This window comes from Pavona decussata, unplaced genomic scaffold, assembly GCF_977016875.1.
Source record: "Pavona decussata unplaced genomic scaffold, jaPavDecu1.1 SCAFFOLD_87, whole genome shotgun sequence".
Lineage (NCBI taxonomy): Eukaryota > Metazoa > Cnidaria > Anthozoa > Scleractinia > Agariciidae > Pavona > Pavona decussata.
This window is the reverse complement of record NW_028145504.1, coordinates 1993785-2006800: the sequence shown is the minus strand read 5'-3', so window position 1 is coordinate 2006800 and position 13016 is coordinate 1993785. Positions and strand designations below refer to the sequence as shown.

Below are 13016 nucleotides of genomic sequence, written 5' to 3'. Positions count from 1 at the left end.
ACAAATACAGACATGCAAAAGCCTTAAGGTAGTAACAGATTTAAAGCATTTAAGAGCGGCTGCCTGTAAGAATCGAGAACTGCATTTCAGCGACCACTTGGTCGAATTTCTGATATTTCGTCTGAAGATACCCTTGGATTAATTATTTTCGAAAATCATATTTTAAAGTTCCAAGGTATTTTATTTTTTGAGAAAATTGCAAGAGTTTGAAATGCGGCCTAGGTGCGGTCACGGGCCGATGAAAACCGCGAAAATTTAGGTCAAGGGACGAAGCCCCGTTCACGGTGTAAAATAACCCAATGAACTTGAAACTTTACACAAACCTAGACCAACCATCTCACAAGAGAATTAATACAACAAACATGCCAAATTCGCTGGCTGCTTTTTAAAGGATGCAGATTTGTGTACGCTACTCAAAATGGCCTTGAAACTAATGCCTATTTTCATTTCATTGGTATGTCATTTTCTCTAAATTAAATCTCATATATCAAAAGACGAAGAAAAGAACTTTATTGACACCAAGTTTCAAGCTCTGATTCAAACTCTTTCCCACTCAAGGAAGATCGAATATGCGTGCGATACTTGCGGCTCGCAATTCACGTCACGAATTATGAGATCAGAACCGATTCACAAACACTTGACATCTGGGGCCCGTGAATGTTTCCAAACATCACATATTGGGCCCTAAAACTAATCAGACGGACTGAAGACAGCCATTCAATGTTTTCCGATCCGAGGTTTCTTTCCTACTCTGGTCTAAAATAATATAGTTATTCCGGTCAATTAGCCTACGAAACATGTGCAACAAATTTGCATACCATTTCGATGTCGCAGGAAAAAAGTAGTGCAAATCATACTTTACAGCTCCTTTATCTTCTTAAATGAAGTAGTCGATCAGTAAACTGGAGAAAAGCGTGTGGCTTTGTTCCTGTCGTGTTGTTTTGAATGTTCGCCTTTAGCAGCTACGGCTCAATTCCACAAGCCAGTGTGACACTGATCAACTGTAACTCGATATTCCCTTCGGTGATGTGGGTAACGCGCACGTGATCCTGGCCAGGCATTTCGGTATGGAATCCTGCGCTTACAAGCTAGGGCGCTTTAGGAACTGTAAATAGTGAAAAGTACTGCTTGTGGGCCAAGCTACGACTACCCTGGTGATGAAAACCTTGTCAAGCTAAAAGACTGTACAACAGATGCGAGAGCCCATCTTGCCAGCTTTGATTTTTTTTCGCGAAAAAAATTCAAGTATTAGTGTCATTTCGTTTTTTAACTTCAATTATACATACCCTGGAACGTCGATTTTTTCGCGAAAAAAAAAAAAGAAAGAAAGAAACATCCATAACCGCCATCCTTACAATTAAAAGTATGAAATCTGTATATTTGAGAGCATAGTATTGAGTTCCCCACCGACCACCAACCCGACCTCCCCCCTTCCCCCTAGCTACAAGCGTCAATAATATTGTGGTTATTGTTTACTTTCCTAGACCTAGACTTTCTCAAAGTCGCTCGCTTGCTTCTCTTTGAATGGAAGCTCGCTGTTCCTGCCAGTTTCTTTCAACTCTGTGAAAAAAATAATAGCATGAAATCTGAAATTGGAAAATGAATAGGCGAAATACGGCCCTCCCCCGCACGTGCTAGTAATAAGGTAGTAACGGCCCTCACCCGCTTGCGCTAGCAATATTAGTTAGTTTTCGCGGCCATCACCAGACAGACCAAGGCTGGCAGGATTCCTATCTTCTCAAAATTGAAAGAAACCGGCAGGAACAACGATAAAACCGGTTTGGGAAAGTAAACAATAACCACAATTGACGCTTATCGCCAGAGGGGATGGGGGTGGGGGAGGTCGCGTTGGTCGGTGGGGAATTCACTACTCTGATACCCTCAAAGTTGATACCCTCAGACTACTTTGATACCCTCAAATTTTATTTTATTAATTGTGGGGATGGTGGTTATGGATAGATTTTTTTCGCAAAAAATCCACGTTCCGGGATCTGCATTACTGTAAGTAAAAAAAAAAAAAAAAAAAAATGACACTTGAAGGTCGATTTTTTTCGCGGAAAAAACAAAGGCTGGAAAGGTGGGCTCTCAGATCTCTTGAACAGTCCTTAAGCTCGTCAAGGTCATCATCACCAGGGTAGTCGTAGCTTGGCCCACAAGCACTACTTTTCTAAAAGCGCCCTGAACGCACAAGTGCCTGGCCAGGATCACGTTCGCATTACCCACATCACCGAAGTTACAGTTGATCAGTGTCACACTGGCTTATTGATTTGAGCCGTCGCTGCCAAACACGAACACTCAAAACAACACGACAGGAACAAAGTCACACGCTTTTCTCCATTTTACTGATCGACTTCTTCATTTAAGAAGATAAAGGAGCTGTCAAGTATGATTTGCACTACTTTTTCCTGCGACATCGAAATGGTATGCAAATTTGTTGAACATGTTTCGTAGGCTAATTGACCGGAATAACTATATTATTTTAGACCAGAGTAGGAAAGATCGAAAAACATTGAATGGCTGTCTTCAGTCCGTCTGATTAGTTTTAGGGCCCAATATGTGATGTTTGGAAACATTCACGGGCCCCAGATGTCAAGTGTTTGTGAATCGGTTCTGATCTCATAATTCGTGACGTGAATTGCGAGCCGCAAGTATCGCACGCATATTCGATCACACGCATATTCGATCTTCCTTGAGTGGGAAAGAGTTTGAATCAGAGCTTGAAACTTGGTGTCAATAAAGTTCTTTTCTTCGTTTTTCGATATATGAGATTTAATTTAGAGAAAATGACATACCAGAAACCCTTTTATTTCAATGAAAATAAGCATTAGTTTCAAGGTCATTTTGAGTAGCGTACACAAATCTGCATGCTTTAGAAAGCAGCCAGTGAGTTTGTAATGTTTATTGTATTAATTCTCTTGCGAGATGGTTGGTCTAGGTTTGTGTAAAGTTTCAAGTTCATTGGGTTATTTTACACCGTGAACGGGGCTTCGTCCTTTGACCTAAATTTTCGCGGTTTTCATCGGCCCGTGACCGCACCTAGGCCGCATTTCAAACTCTTGCAATTTTCTCAAAAAATAAAATACCTTGGAACTTTAAAATATGATTTTCGAAAATAGTTAATCCAAGGGTATCTTCAGACGAAATATCAGAAATTCGACCAAGTGGTCGCTGAAATGCAGTTCTCGTTTCTTACAGGCAGCCGCTCTTAACACTAGTTTACAAAATAAAAGTAGTAATACTAAATGGAGCAATTACTTAGTTAGTCTTACATTTTTAATTATCATAGGGATTTCAATATAGTCATCTTCTTTTTCCAGGACTTCAAAAAGCAATTGGCGAAGTACCATTTTGAATGTAAAGAAAAAGTTGTGTTTTCAACGTGTGGACGGATCCTAAACCGGCTGGTGAAGGAAGAAGTTTTTCCTAGAAAGAAACGAGTGTACACTTTACCTGTTGACTGGGAAACTGGCTGAGCACAGAGGTGATGTTACTGGCATAGCTGGACAAGTGTTTCTTGATACTGTCCTCAACTGTAGGAGGAATACGTCCTGAAATTGACGAAATCATTTCCTGCAAAGAGGTGAAATGATCACGTGAACATTGTCGCCACTGGGGAATGAAATTCGCGTAAAAAATGCTCAAGAATTTCGCAATAAAAAAAAAAACAACGTAACATTAACCAAAAAAAAAGATCAACTGTTTGTTTTTTCGGTATATGAAAAAAAAAAAGTTAACCAATCAAAGTTCTGAAAGAAGACAATTTAAGTCTTCAACCATGGGCAAACTTACTGCAGCACACGAAAGATCCAATTTTTCACAGTACTCTTTATGCGCTTTTGATTTGAATGGGCAATTATGGGAGAAGTAAACAGCGCAATTAACCAATCAGAACTCGAGGAAAATACATATAATTAACGCCAAGTGCAGGAAAACGCGTGCGAACTGGTCACGATTGGTTTTGGTTAAATTACTTCTGATTGGTTGAAAAAACGGGGCGAACTTTGCCATCAAACACAGAGGGAAGAAAAGCAAAACCAAAATAATTACCGAAAATTTACTTTCGACACTCAATAGCAAAACCACTCTAAAAGCTCCAGATTCAAGTGATCAAACATAACTGTATCACAACTCGCATCCAAGAGTGCCAGATAGTGAGAGACAAGAGCATATTACTTTATTTACATATTTACTTCTTAGAATTGCTGGTATCTAACCTGTAATTCCAGTAAGGGCAATGCTGGGTCCTTTAAAGCCTTTATTAGCGTGCTAACATTCTCTTTCAGTCTCTGCGAAAAATATGGTTCCCCAATGCTGTAACCGTCCATGATGTTTTGAAGATTCTCCCGGGCAAATTGAAAAACCTGTCAAATAATTTCAGCATGTATTAAACAGTAAGTCCTAAATAGCGAGACAGGACAATAATTATGCACAAGTTTTTTAGGGCCTCTTCATATGAGCCCGGTAGGCGGGACGAATTTTGTGTTCTGTTCAAATGGGAAATTTTATCCCGGTTACCGAAATGAAAAATGTCCAAAAGGCTAGGCCCCCAAATTACCCGTGGAACCGCGTTCCGACTTGTCAGTAACCTTACAAGCTATTCGCAGTTGAAAATGTTTCGTCCCGGAGAGTCCCGGTATCCGGGCTGGAGTGTTCATATGGGAAAAATTTCTAGCTCGGTTATCGAGGACCGAGATCTCGGTCACCGGGCCAGCCAGAACACATCGAAATTTTGTAAAGACAAGATTGGCGAGGCGAGAACTCGGAAACCGAGCCAGCCCGGTCGACCGAGCTCAAATGAAGAGGCCCTAACTCAGTGTTGAAATTTATAAGTTGGAAAAGAAGATGACGAATAGAAGAAAAACAGGCCTCGTGTTTACCTGATGCAATTTTGTTCCTTTTGTTTTAGGTCCACAAGTTTCAGGAAACTGACCAGTATAGAGCTGAGCCTGAAATAAAAATCAAAAATAAAATGTTTCTGTAAACACAGTACTGCGTAAGGCATAACGAGTTGCCGTACACAATTAACCATACCTGTGTGACTTTACTGGGATCATCAAGTTCCAACTTCGCCACAACTGAACCAGGTTCCAGTACTGCTCCAGGGTTCTTTACATAATGCACACTGTTGAAGAGTCAGTCAACAAAAATAAACTGAGAGTTTTAACAAACTTGCAGTGGTTGGGGAACTTAAGCAACGACGACGGCGACGGCAACGACAACGCCGCAAAAGAATAGGTTTAATGAGCGGCGCACATGCGTTTGAAATTTTGGTACATTTCTTCGCCATTCTCTGCAAAACTACAACGTGAAATGACCTCAAGGTTTTATGGAGAACGCTTCTTTACTCGAACGCCAAGCCTACCAATTTGGTTCCTGGATAGTTCGCTGTTTTTGTAAAAGTTGAGTGAAATGAAATAATCGTGAAGTAACAGATTGTCAAATACAATGAAATTATATTTTCAAATGACGTTTCCGTTTGCGTCGCCGTTGTCGTTGGTAAAGTACCCTATTACTGCACTCCAAACTACATAACTCAAGTAGATACTGTAGATTAAAGAAGTTTCATTTCCAAATTGTTACCTAACTTTACGAACTTGAATATATAACAAAGCCAAACTGTGCTAAAACACAAGTTCAAGCTTTTTAAATTGTTCTTCTATAAACTGCACCTTTATAGCAAATGCATGATCTAAAGAAAAATGATACCCTTCTAAAATGGCTTTACAAAACTTGTTTTCGATGATTGTAAGTTTGAAGAGATGTAAATTTTCAGAAAATAACTACGTACATACATGTATCCAGTCCGCTTATCTCGGCAGCATAATTTGTTGGAGTACGTTTGGAAACAAAACTCAAGAACTTACCAACCACTTTCATTCACTGTCAAAGGCATCACCATCTTCATTACCTAGAAAAAGACGCCATTTCTTGAACATTTTAATCTTGAATAACGGAGCAGAAGGTCATTTAACACCATGAACGTGAAAATGCACACTAAAGGCTCCAACGTGGCAAACCACGCTTAGTCCAAGAACCACCAGATTGACTTTGATAATGCGTTAATTATTGACAAAGCCAACTATCGCCATCTTGAGACCCTCAAGTCTTGGCATACTGAAAAAACTGTTGACGCTGACAACAAGTCATGCCGCTCTCCAATCACTTTCGCATTTTTTTTAATCAGACACTAATTTTCACACCTCCAACATTCTTATTTTACACTTTTTTCGCATTCACTAGTTTTCTACTTTTTAATTATTCATTCTACGTACAGTCACATTTTTCTATCCCTTGAAGACAACCAGACGGTTGTCGAAAGCTCACAGATTTCTAAACTTTTAACCAGAGAACGTTTTAGGCAAGACTTCCGAACAGCCCCATACATTAATTATGTATACATTTGAAATCCGACTCAAACTCTATAAAGTTCGTTCTTGGTGTAACAGGGTTAGTATGACAGTGATGCGTGTTAAATTAATGTACGGGGCAGTGCGGAAATCTTTTCAACGTATTATCATTACTAAGAGGAGAAGACACCTTACTAGACTACATGACACCTGATCTAAAAAAGCAATACTCACTTCAATCTCAGCATACGATTCTCCTTGAAAGACGTGTCCTCCATCTTCAACAACAAACTGAATGAGTTTCCCAGCCGAGGGTGACCTACAAATACCACAGGCGTTATGCTTCAGTCAATTACAGTCGAATCTGTATTAAGCGGCACCGTATCAAGTGGTCACCCTCTATTAAGCGGTCAGTTGTCAAAGTCCCGAAAATTACTGGACAATGACAAAGATCAAAACATGTTCACAAACATGTTGTATACTCCCCCTAGTGTTTTTTTTGATTTCACTCGAAATATTTTTTCTTTACGTTTCAACGTAATATCATCTAAAATGACCTAGCTTAGTTACCCAGTTGATCAAATTTGTATTGAACAAGATGAGAACCTAATTACAGATCTATAAAGTTTAGATTTTCATAAAGAAGAGAGGTTGCTATAGCCTACGAGAACAAAAAAGGCTTATGACTCTCGCAAGATCCAGGTGATAATTAGCACCGTTTCTTTTGCAAAAGAGATAACCCATTGGATAAGACCACTTACTCTTTGAAAGACCAGGGAAAGTGGGGTAACTGCTGGCCACAAGGAATGGGAGGCGGCGTGGTCTAGTGGTTAGGGCACCGGACTCGTAATGCGGAGGTCCCGGGTTCAAGTCCCGCTCTGACCACTTGGATTTGTTTCACGGTACATGTAGCTCCGTTTTCAAATCCAGGGACACGTCTTGTAAATAGCCAACTGGCCTCCCACCAGTTGGGATTTTTAACAAATGTTATGTCCAGTTTCTATATTTATTTCATTGATTGATAGTGTCTCCAATTAGCGCTACAGCGCTAAATACTTAGACGCTTAAATAAAGTCATTTATATATTTTTTATTATTTATGTTCCTCTTAGTGTAAGAATGATCATGTCTGGTGATACAAGGTGTAGCAAAAGTCACCTCTAACATTTGACGTAAGCAAAAAAAGGAAAGAAAACTGAAGCATGTACGCACTTACCTCAAAACTGTTGGATCATTTTCTTTCTGAAATATGCACGTCTTACCGCTGATTGTCAATCTATAGCTGTAGAAAATAAAACGAAAATAAAATAAATTAAAAAATAACAATCACGTTGACACACACACGTGAACTTCTAATGGCAAACGTCATCTTTCATAATTTACAGATGTACATGCAAATCCACTGTCCTTGATATAAGTAGCGAATGTTTGGTTTATGAACACAGTTGATTTTTAAAGGTAAATTGGACACCGTTAAGAGATTCGACGGCCAATTTACCTTGACTTATCAACTCTGTTGATAAACCAAACATTGGTTTCTACTCTCCACCCACGCGCAGCACCACAGTTTCTTTACAAACAAACCCCCATATCCGATGCTCACAGCAACTTCATCCAAATACAGCTAAATGCTCAGTAGTCCATACTGTACTGTATTACTGGACTTATCACTGTATCGCCAGATTCAGCTGAGACTCAATTAACGATGCCTGTTGGTGGTTGGTTGTCCAAGAAGCAATAAACGGGGCAGTTCAATTCAATTCAATTCAATTTTATTCACAGTTATTACAACGAAATAGAATATATTTTATAGAAAGAAAAAAAAAATTAAACGTGCAGAGCAATTTATTTAGTGATTTTACATTCTACGGAAGAAGTGCGTAGTGGCCAAAGGAGCAAGGCTTTCGTGTTGCAGTGTCACATCTTTTTAGCGTTACTTTGAATAGCAAAAAACACATGTTTGATAATGGTGCAATTTTGTTAAAAATAACCCTACTTGAGAACAGAAACTAGTATCATTCATTTTTGTCTTGCAGATGGCTTGGATGGAAATGGATTACAACTTGAAAAAATTGGCCAATTTTTTCAAGTTCCTCCTGTGCGTTTTAGAGGAATTGACAAAAACTGATTACAGTTTATTGTTCCTCGGAGAAATAATTTCATATTTTCTTCCCGGTGCTCTGAGAGCGATTTCACGTTAAAGAGTTTTGGCCAAAATACAGCAAAATCTCCATGACAGCGCCTCTTTTAACATTAATTACATCCATTATGAAATCACTGGTGATCCTTGGAATCTGATTGGTCCAAAATGGTGCGATCTATTTCCAAATTGCACCATTTTGGACTCTAAATCGCATCATTTTAGACTCTAAATCGCATCTTTTTAACCAGCCAATGAGAAAGCGGGATTATTTAAATTGACCAATCAAATTGCAGGAAAATTTTAGACAAAGAAAGCCACTGTAAGACAACTTTGAAACTTGTCACATTTATGTAACAAAACTAGGCTTAAAAATGGATGAATTCAGTTACTTACAGTTCTGGGTGGGGGAGGCTGAAATCTTTTATTTAGACACTTTTTTGGGCAATATTGGGGGATTTCAAAATGGATGTAATTAAGTGGTAATTGAACTTCGTGTCGTGCAATTTTGGTCTGAAATCATACTTGTGATTTCAAATCAAACTCGCGCTATCGCGCTCGTTTGATTTTGAAATCACGCGTATGATTTCAGACCAAATTGCACTCCACTCAGTTCAATTACCAACATAAACCATACACCTGTAATAAATTGTCACAGGATGCCTGGGAAGTCTTCTGATTATAAGCTTGTCAGGCACCTAATTTTGAGTTATGAATTGTCAGTAGTTTTTCTCTCACGCTAACCTGTCCACTTCTTCCTTCATGTAGGTGGTGTGACTGCTGTCATTCCAAGACAAAAGTAATCCACCATCGCTCATTCTAAATTGACAATAACAAAATCACCTTAGATTGTTTTCTTTTAACATGTTATGCGAACCTTCTTCTGCCCATCTGCAATCCTTAATTATCACAAGGGGTTTGAAATGTGCACTTGTCGACGGGGGGGTGGGGTGGGTGGTACTCCTCATGATGGGCCATAAGGGTGTGGAGTGACAAGCATCCCAGCAAACCTGGAGCAGTACTCCCAGTTTTTAAGTGAAGAGGATGTATCAACAAAGCTGAAATTTCATATCCCCTCTCTGCGCACCTAAAGCCAAAACAACATTCTGCAAATACATGTAATATAAAAATTGTATTTCCCATCCCCAAAACTAAAACTAAAAAAACATTCTTAACAAAATCCAGAAATCACGAAAATGTACAGAAAACTTGCATTGGTATTTGTATGTTACTCTATAATAATATTAATCATGTTATTCGTCAGCTTTATTACTTCCATGGGTAATTATTTCATGACATATTCCCATTGAACTCTTTCTACTCACCAAAAGTACCTGCTGAAACCTTACTACTCACTCAACCCCACCCCACCAATGGGCAAAATTGTAATTTCCCTCCCAATACATGTACATGTATGTAATAAAATTGAGAATTTTAATTTCAAAGACACCCCTCTGGGATCCCAACCATGGGGCATTTAAACATTATTCCCACTTATGTTTTGGGACCTTATATTACGAGATGTCTGTCAGCAAAATTCTTCCATTCCTTTCCGAAGATTTTCACCGCAACAAAATTAGGAATTAAAATACCTGTGAGCTTCTACTTCTGTCCAGGAATCATTCATGTCCAGGAAAAAAGTGTTTGGTCCAGACTTGTATACCTTCAAAGTAACCAAGAAAATGACATCAAAAGTGTGCAATGTGATTGGAGGTTTCTCGATTTCGATGTGTCTTATTCAAGTCAAAAAAGTGAAGGAAATGCTGTTTTGCTTGTGGTTTCTTCGCTTCACTCACTTACTGACCCATTGGAAACAACTGGGAAAAAGTAATTAGTTTTGTGCAAGATAAGTGAATCATAATTTATGCAAAAATTTACCCTTCAAGGGTATTTTGCCTAATTTAGAATTCCCAGGTATTTTTTGTACAGTTTATGACTATGCAGGAATAGCAGATCTTAGCTAGGGCTATTAGAATTGAAAAAGAAAATCAATTGGGGATAACCACACAAAGTAACAATAATTCAAAAAAGCTGTAAAATATATGGCACTGTTCTCCAAAATATTTCATGAAACTTAATTTGCTACGAAAATGCAGGGTTACTGATAACACCTAATTTTCTTTTTAGATTTCATTAAAGCTTTCTATAATCTGCGCAAAAATAAATTTGTCTTAGAATGCACTGCCCTAAAGAAAACAGAGCTTGTAGGACCATCCTGAGATGCGCAGATTATGCACAGTAGCAAAATGAGGTACTATCCTTAAGTATATCATCATAATCGTCAGTAATTATCACTCACCTTTAAGATATACTTTGTTCCATCATTAATAAGTTCAACATCTTCATGGTTTGCTAAGCAGTCCATTGAAAGGATCTGTCCCCTGTAAAATGGGACAACCCAATAATAATAATTATTTGTATAAATATATTGTTGTTACTACACTGTAATACTAACACAAAAATTAATAATTTGACATTAATACTTAACTGTGAGTAAGTTTATTTCTAGAGTATGGCATTATGCATATGGGAGTACCAGAAATGAAAAATATACAAACTGGTATCTTAACATTTGCAGTAGTGTGTTTATATTTATGAAACATGATGAAACACAAATTTTACCAAGAATGACCAGGTTATGTTTGTATTTCAATGATCAAAATTCAACAATTGAATGCCTTTTGCAAACAAGATCCTTCTGCACTGATTAATAAGTACACCTGAAAACACTGCACTTATATCTATTCAAATTTTTGAAAGGGATGGCCAATGAAAGCTCCAGTGCTCTTTGTGAATGACACCAAATTATGAGTTTTATGGCCATGAGAGGTTCAGAATGATGTAAAGGAGAGGAGAAAGGGGAGAGGAAAAAAGACCATTCAAACGTTTGTCTTTATATTGGCACTCGATCGCAATCAGAGAGACTGCATAATTATTGTGTTGTGTGCATGAGTGGAAATTCTGTGCTATCACTTTTATATTATCTTTTCAATCCCATAAATTTTAATTATTCTTCCTGCTCTAGAGCATAATATTATGCATTGTACATGATCTAAAACTGGACACATACCGCTCAAGAGCAGACTTAAAGTTGACAAATCTTTTGCTGATTCCAGCCTCTGCTATATGAACTGCGCCACAGATAACACCAAGGATTGCATCTGGACGTTCTGCCTGCAGAGGAAAGCGCATCACATTTCTCATCATTGAAACGTTTTGTTTCCTACACCTTTTTCAGTGCATTGATGAACACAAGCATTCTGCTATTGGGAGATACTTAAGGGAAATACACAATCAGACAACTAATGATCAGCACCGACAATTTTCCATTCCTGAAGAAATGTCGTGAAAGGCTGGATTGTTTAATCTACAAAATGTTCTTCATCAAAAATAAGAAACGAGGTATGTCCAGAAATGCATGCTAATGAGATGCATGAACTGTATGATAGACATCACAAAGTGTCCCATACCCTAAATTCTTACTAAAACGCAAATAATTCTGTCAGACATGAAGTCATATCAAAACGACAAAAAGATCTGTCTTATATAAAGTACCCAAAATCAGGGTTAGGTGCATTTCTGGACATAAGTGCAAGAAACCCAAACTGAACACTTAACCCAACCCTATTATAAAGCAAAACTATTTACCTCATGATTAACAACCTCTGCATCTCACATTGTATTTTTAATCACATGCAACTAATTAAACTGTCACACTCTTTTCACTACGGACTGATAAGCGAATTTGAAAACGATGACATAGAGTCATTGAAATGTTATAGTCACTGGCTGAGTAAGTGGCCTGGCCCGCTGCTGGAGCACAACCCAGTCTGTAGCATGAATTAACCCCTTCAGTGCCAACATCAGCATGTTTATTCTCCTGAATGCCCTCCATATTTTTCTTACGCTACTAGTTGGGAGATTTTGCCGAAAAATCAAGGCATTTTATTTTTGGTGATTACTTCCTTTATTCTCCTGGCTTTATAAATGTTTAATCAAGCAGGGACATTGTGAGGAGAAATCACATGTTGGTCATGACCACTGGGGTTTAAGCCGGTTAAACCAGAGCATTGCTACTCCCTCACAGCAGAGACATTCATTACTAATTAACAGTAATGACACAGCTGAGACCAACTGAACCTTAAGCCACTGAAATCCACTGATCAATAACTTAAACCACACCTAACCTGAACTTGTTTAGAAATGAGAAAGTCCAACCATCCAGTGTCAATTTTGTTGTTTGAAAAGAACTCATGTTCTAACAGCTTGATGAGGTATTCCACAGTGGTGCGGAAATCACCACGGATAGAGATCTCTTTCAGGGCTAGGACCATGTTCCTGGGTTTGAAGACAGAAGAAATATCACAAAAAGTGCTTCTCAAAAATCTCACGTGTGTTTACAGACAGAAATTTAGGCATTGACTGGAGTACCAAACCTTATTAATGTAGCTTCACGCAGCTACAGGATAATTTTGAACCTCGATCACCAGATATTTTTAATCATGGGATCCCTGGCAGAATGAATTAACA

The 13016-nt window shown here is 38.4% G+C and overlaps 1 protein-coding gene across 4 annotated transcripts in view; it reads right to left on the bottom strand.

Annotated features, from left to right (window-relative positions):
* Positions 1–13016, bottom strand: part of LOC146474720 (acetyl-CoA carboxylase-like) — a 66283-nt gene that overhangs the window by 36629 nt on the left and 16638 nt on the right. For all 4 annotated transcript variants that reach the window (XM_085116454.1, XM_085116451.1, XM_085116452.1 and 1 more), the window contains exons 16-27: positions 12674–12824; positions 11557–11660; positions 10786–10867; positions 10079–10149; positions 9231–9305; positions 7563–7628; positions 6582–6666; positions 5865–5908; positions 5032–5122; positions 4878–4946; positions 4215–4361; positions 3451–3570 (exon numbers count right to left, since the gene is read on the bottom strand). In XM_085116454.1, the coding sequence (XP_084972580.1) occupies positions 3451–3570; positions 4215–4361; positions 4878–4946; positions 5032–5122; positions 5865–5908; positions 6582–6666; positions 7563–7628; positions 9231–9305; positions 10079–10149; positions 10786–10867; positions 11557–11660; positions 12674–12824 (1105 nt within the window). The remainder of the gene's footprint in view (positions 1–3450; positions 3571–4214; positions 4362–4877; positions 4947–5031; positions 5123–5864; positions 5909–6581; positions 6667–7562; positions 7629–9230; positions 9306–10078; positions 10150–10785; positions 10868–11556; positions 11661–12673; positions 12825–13016) is intronic.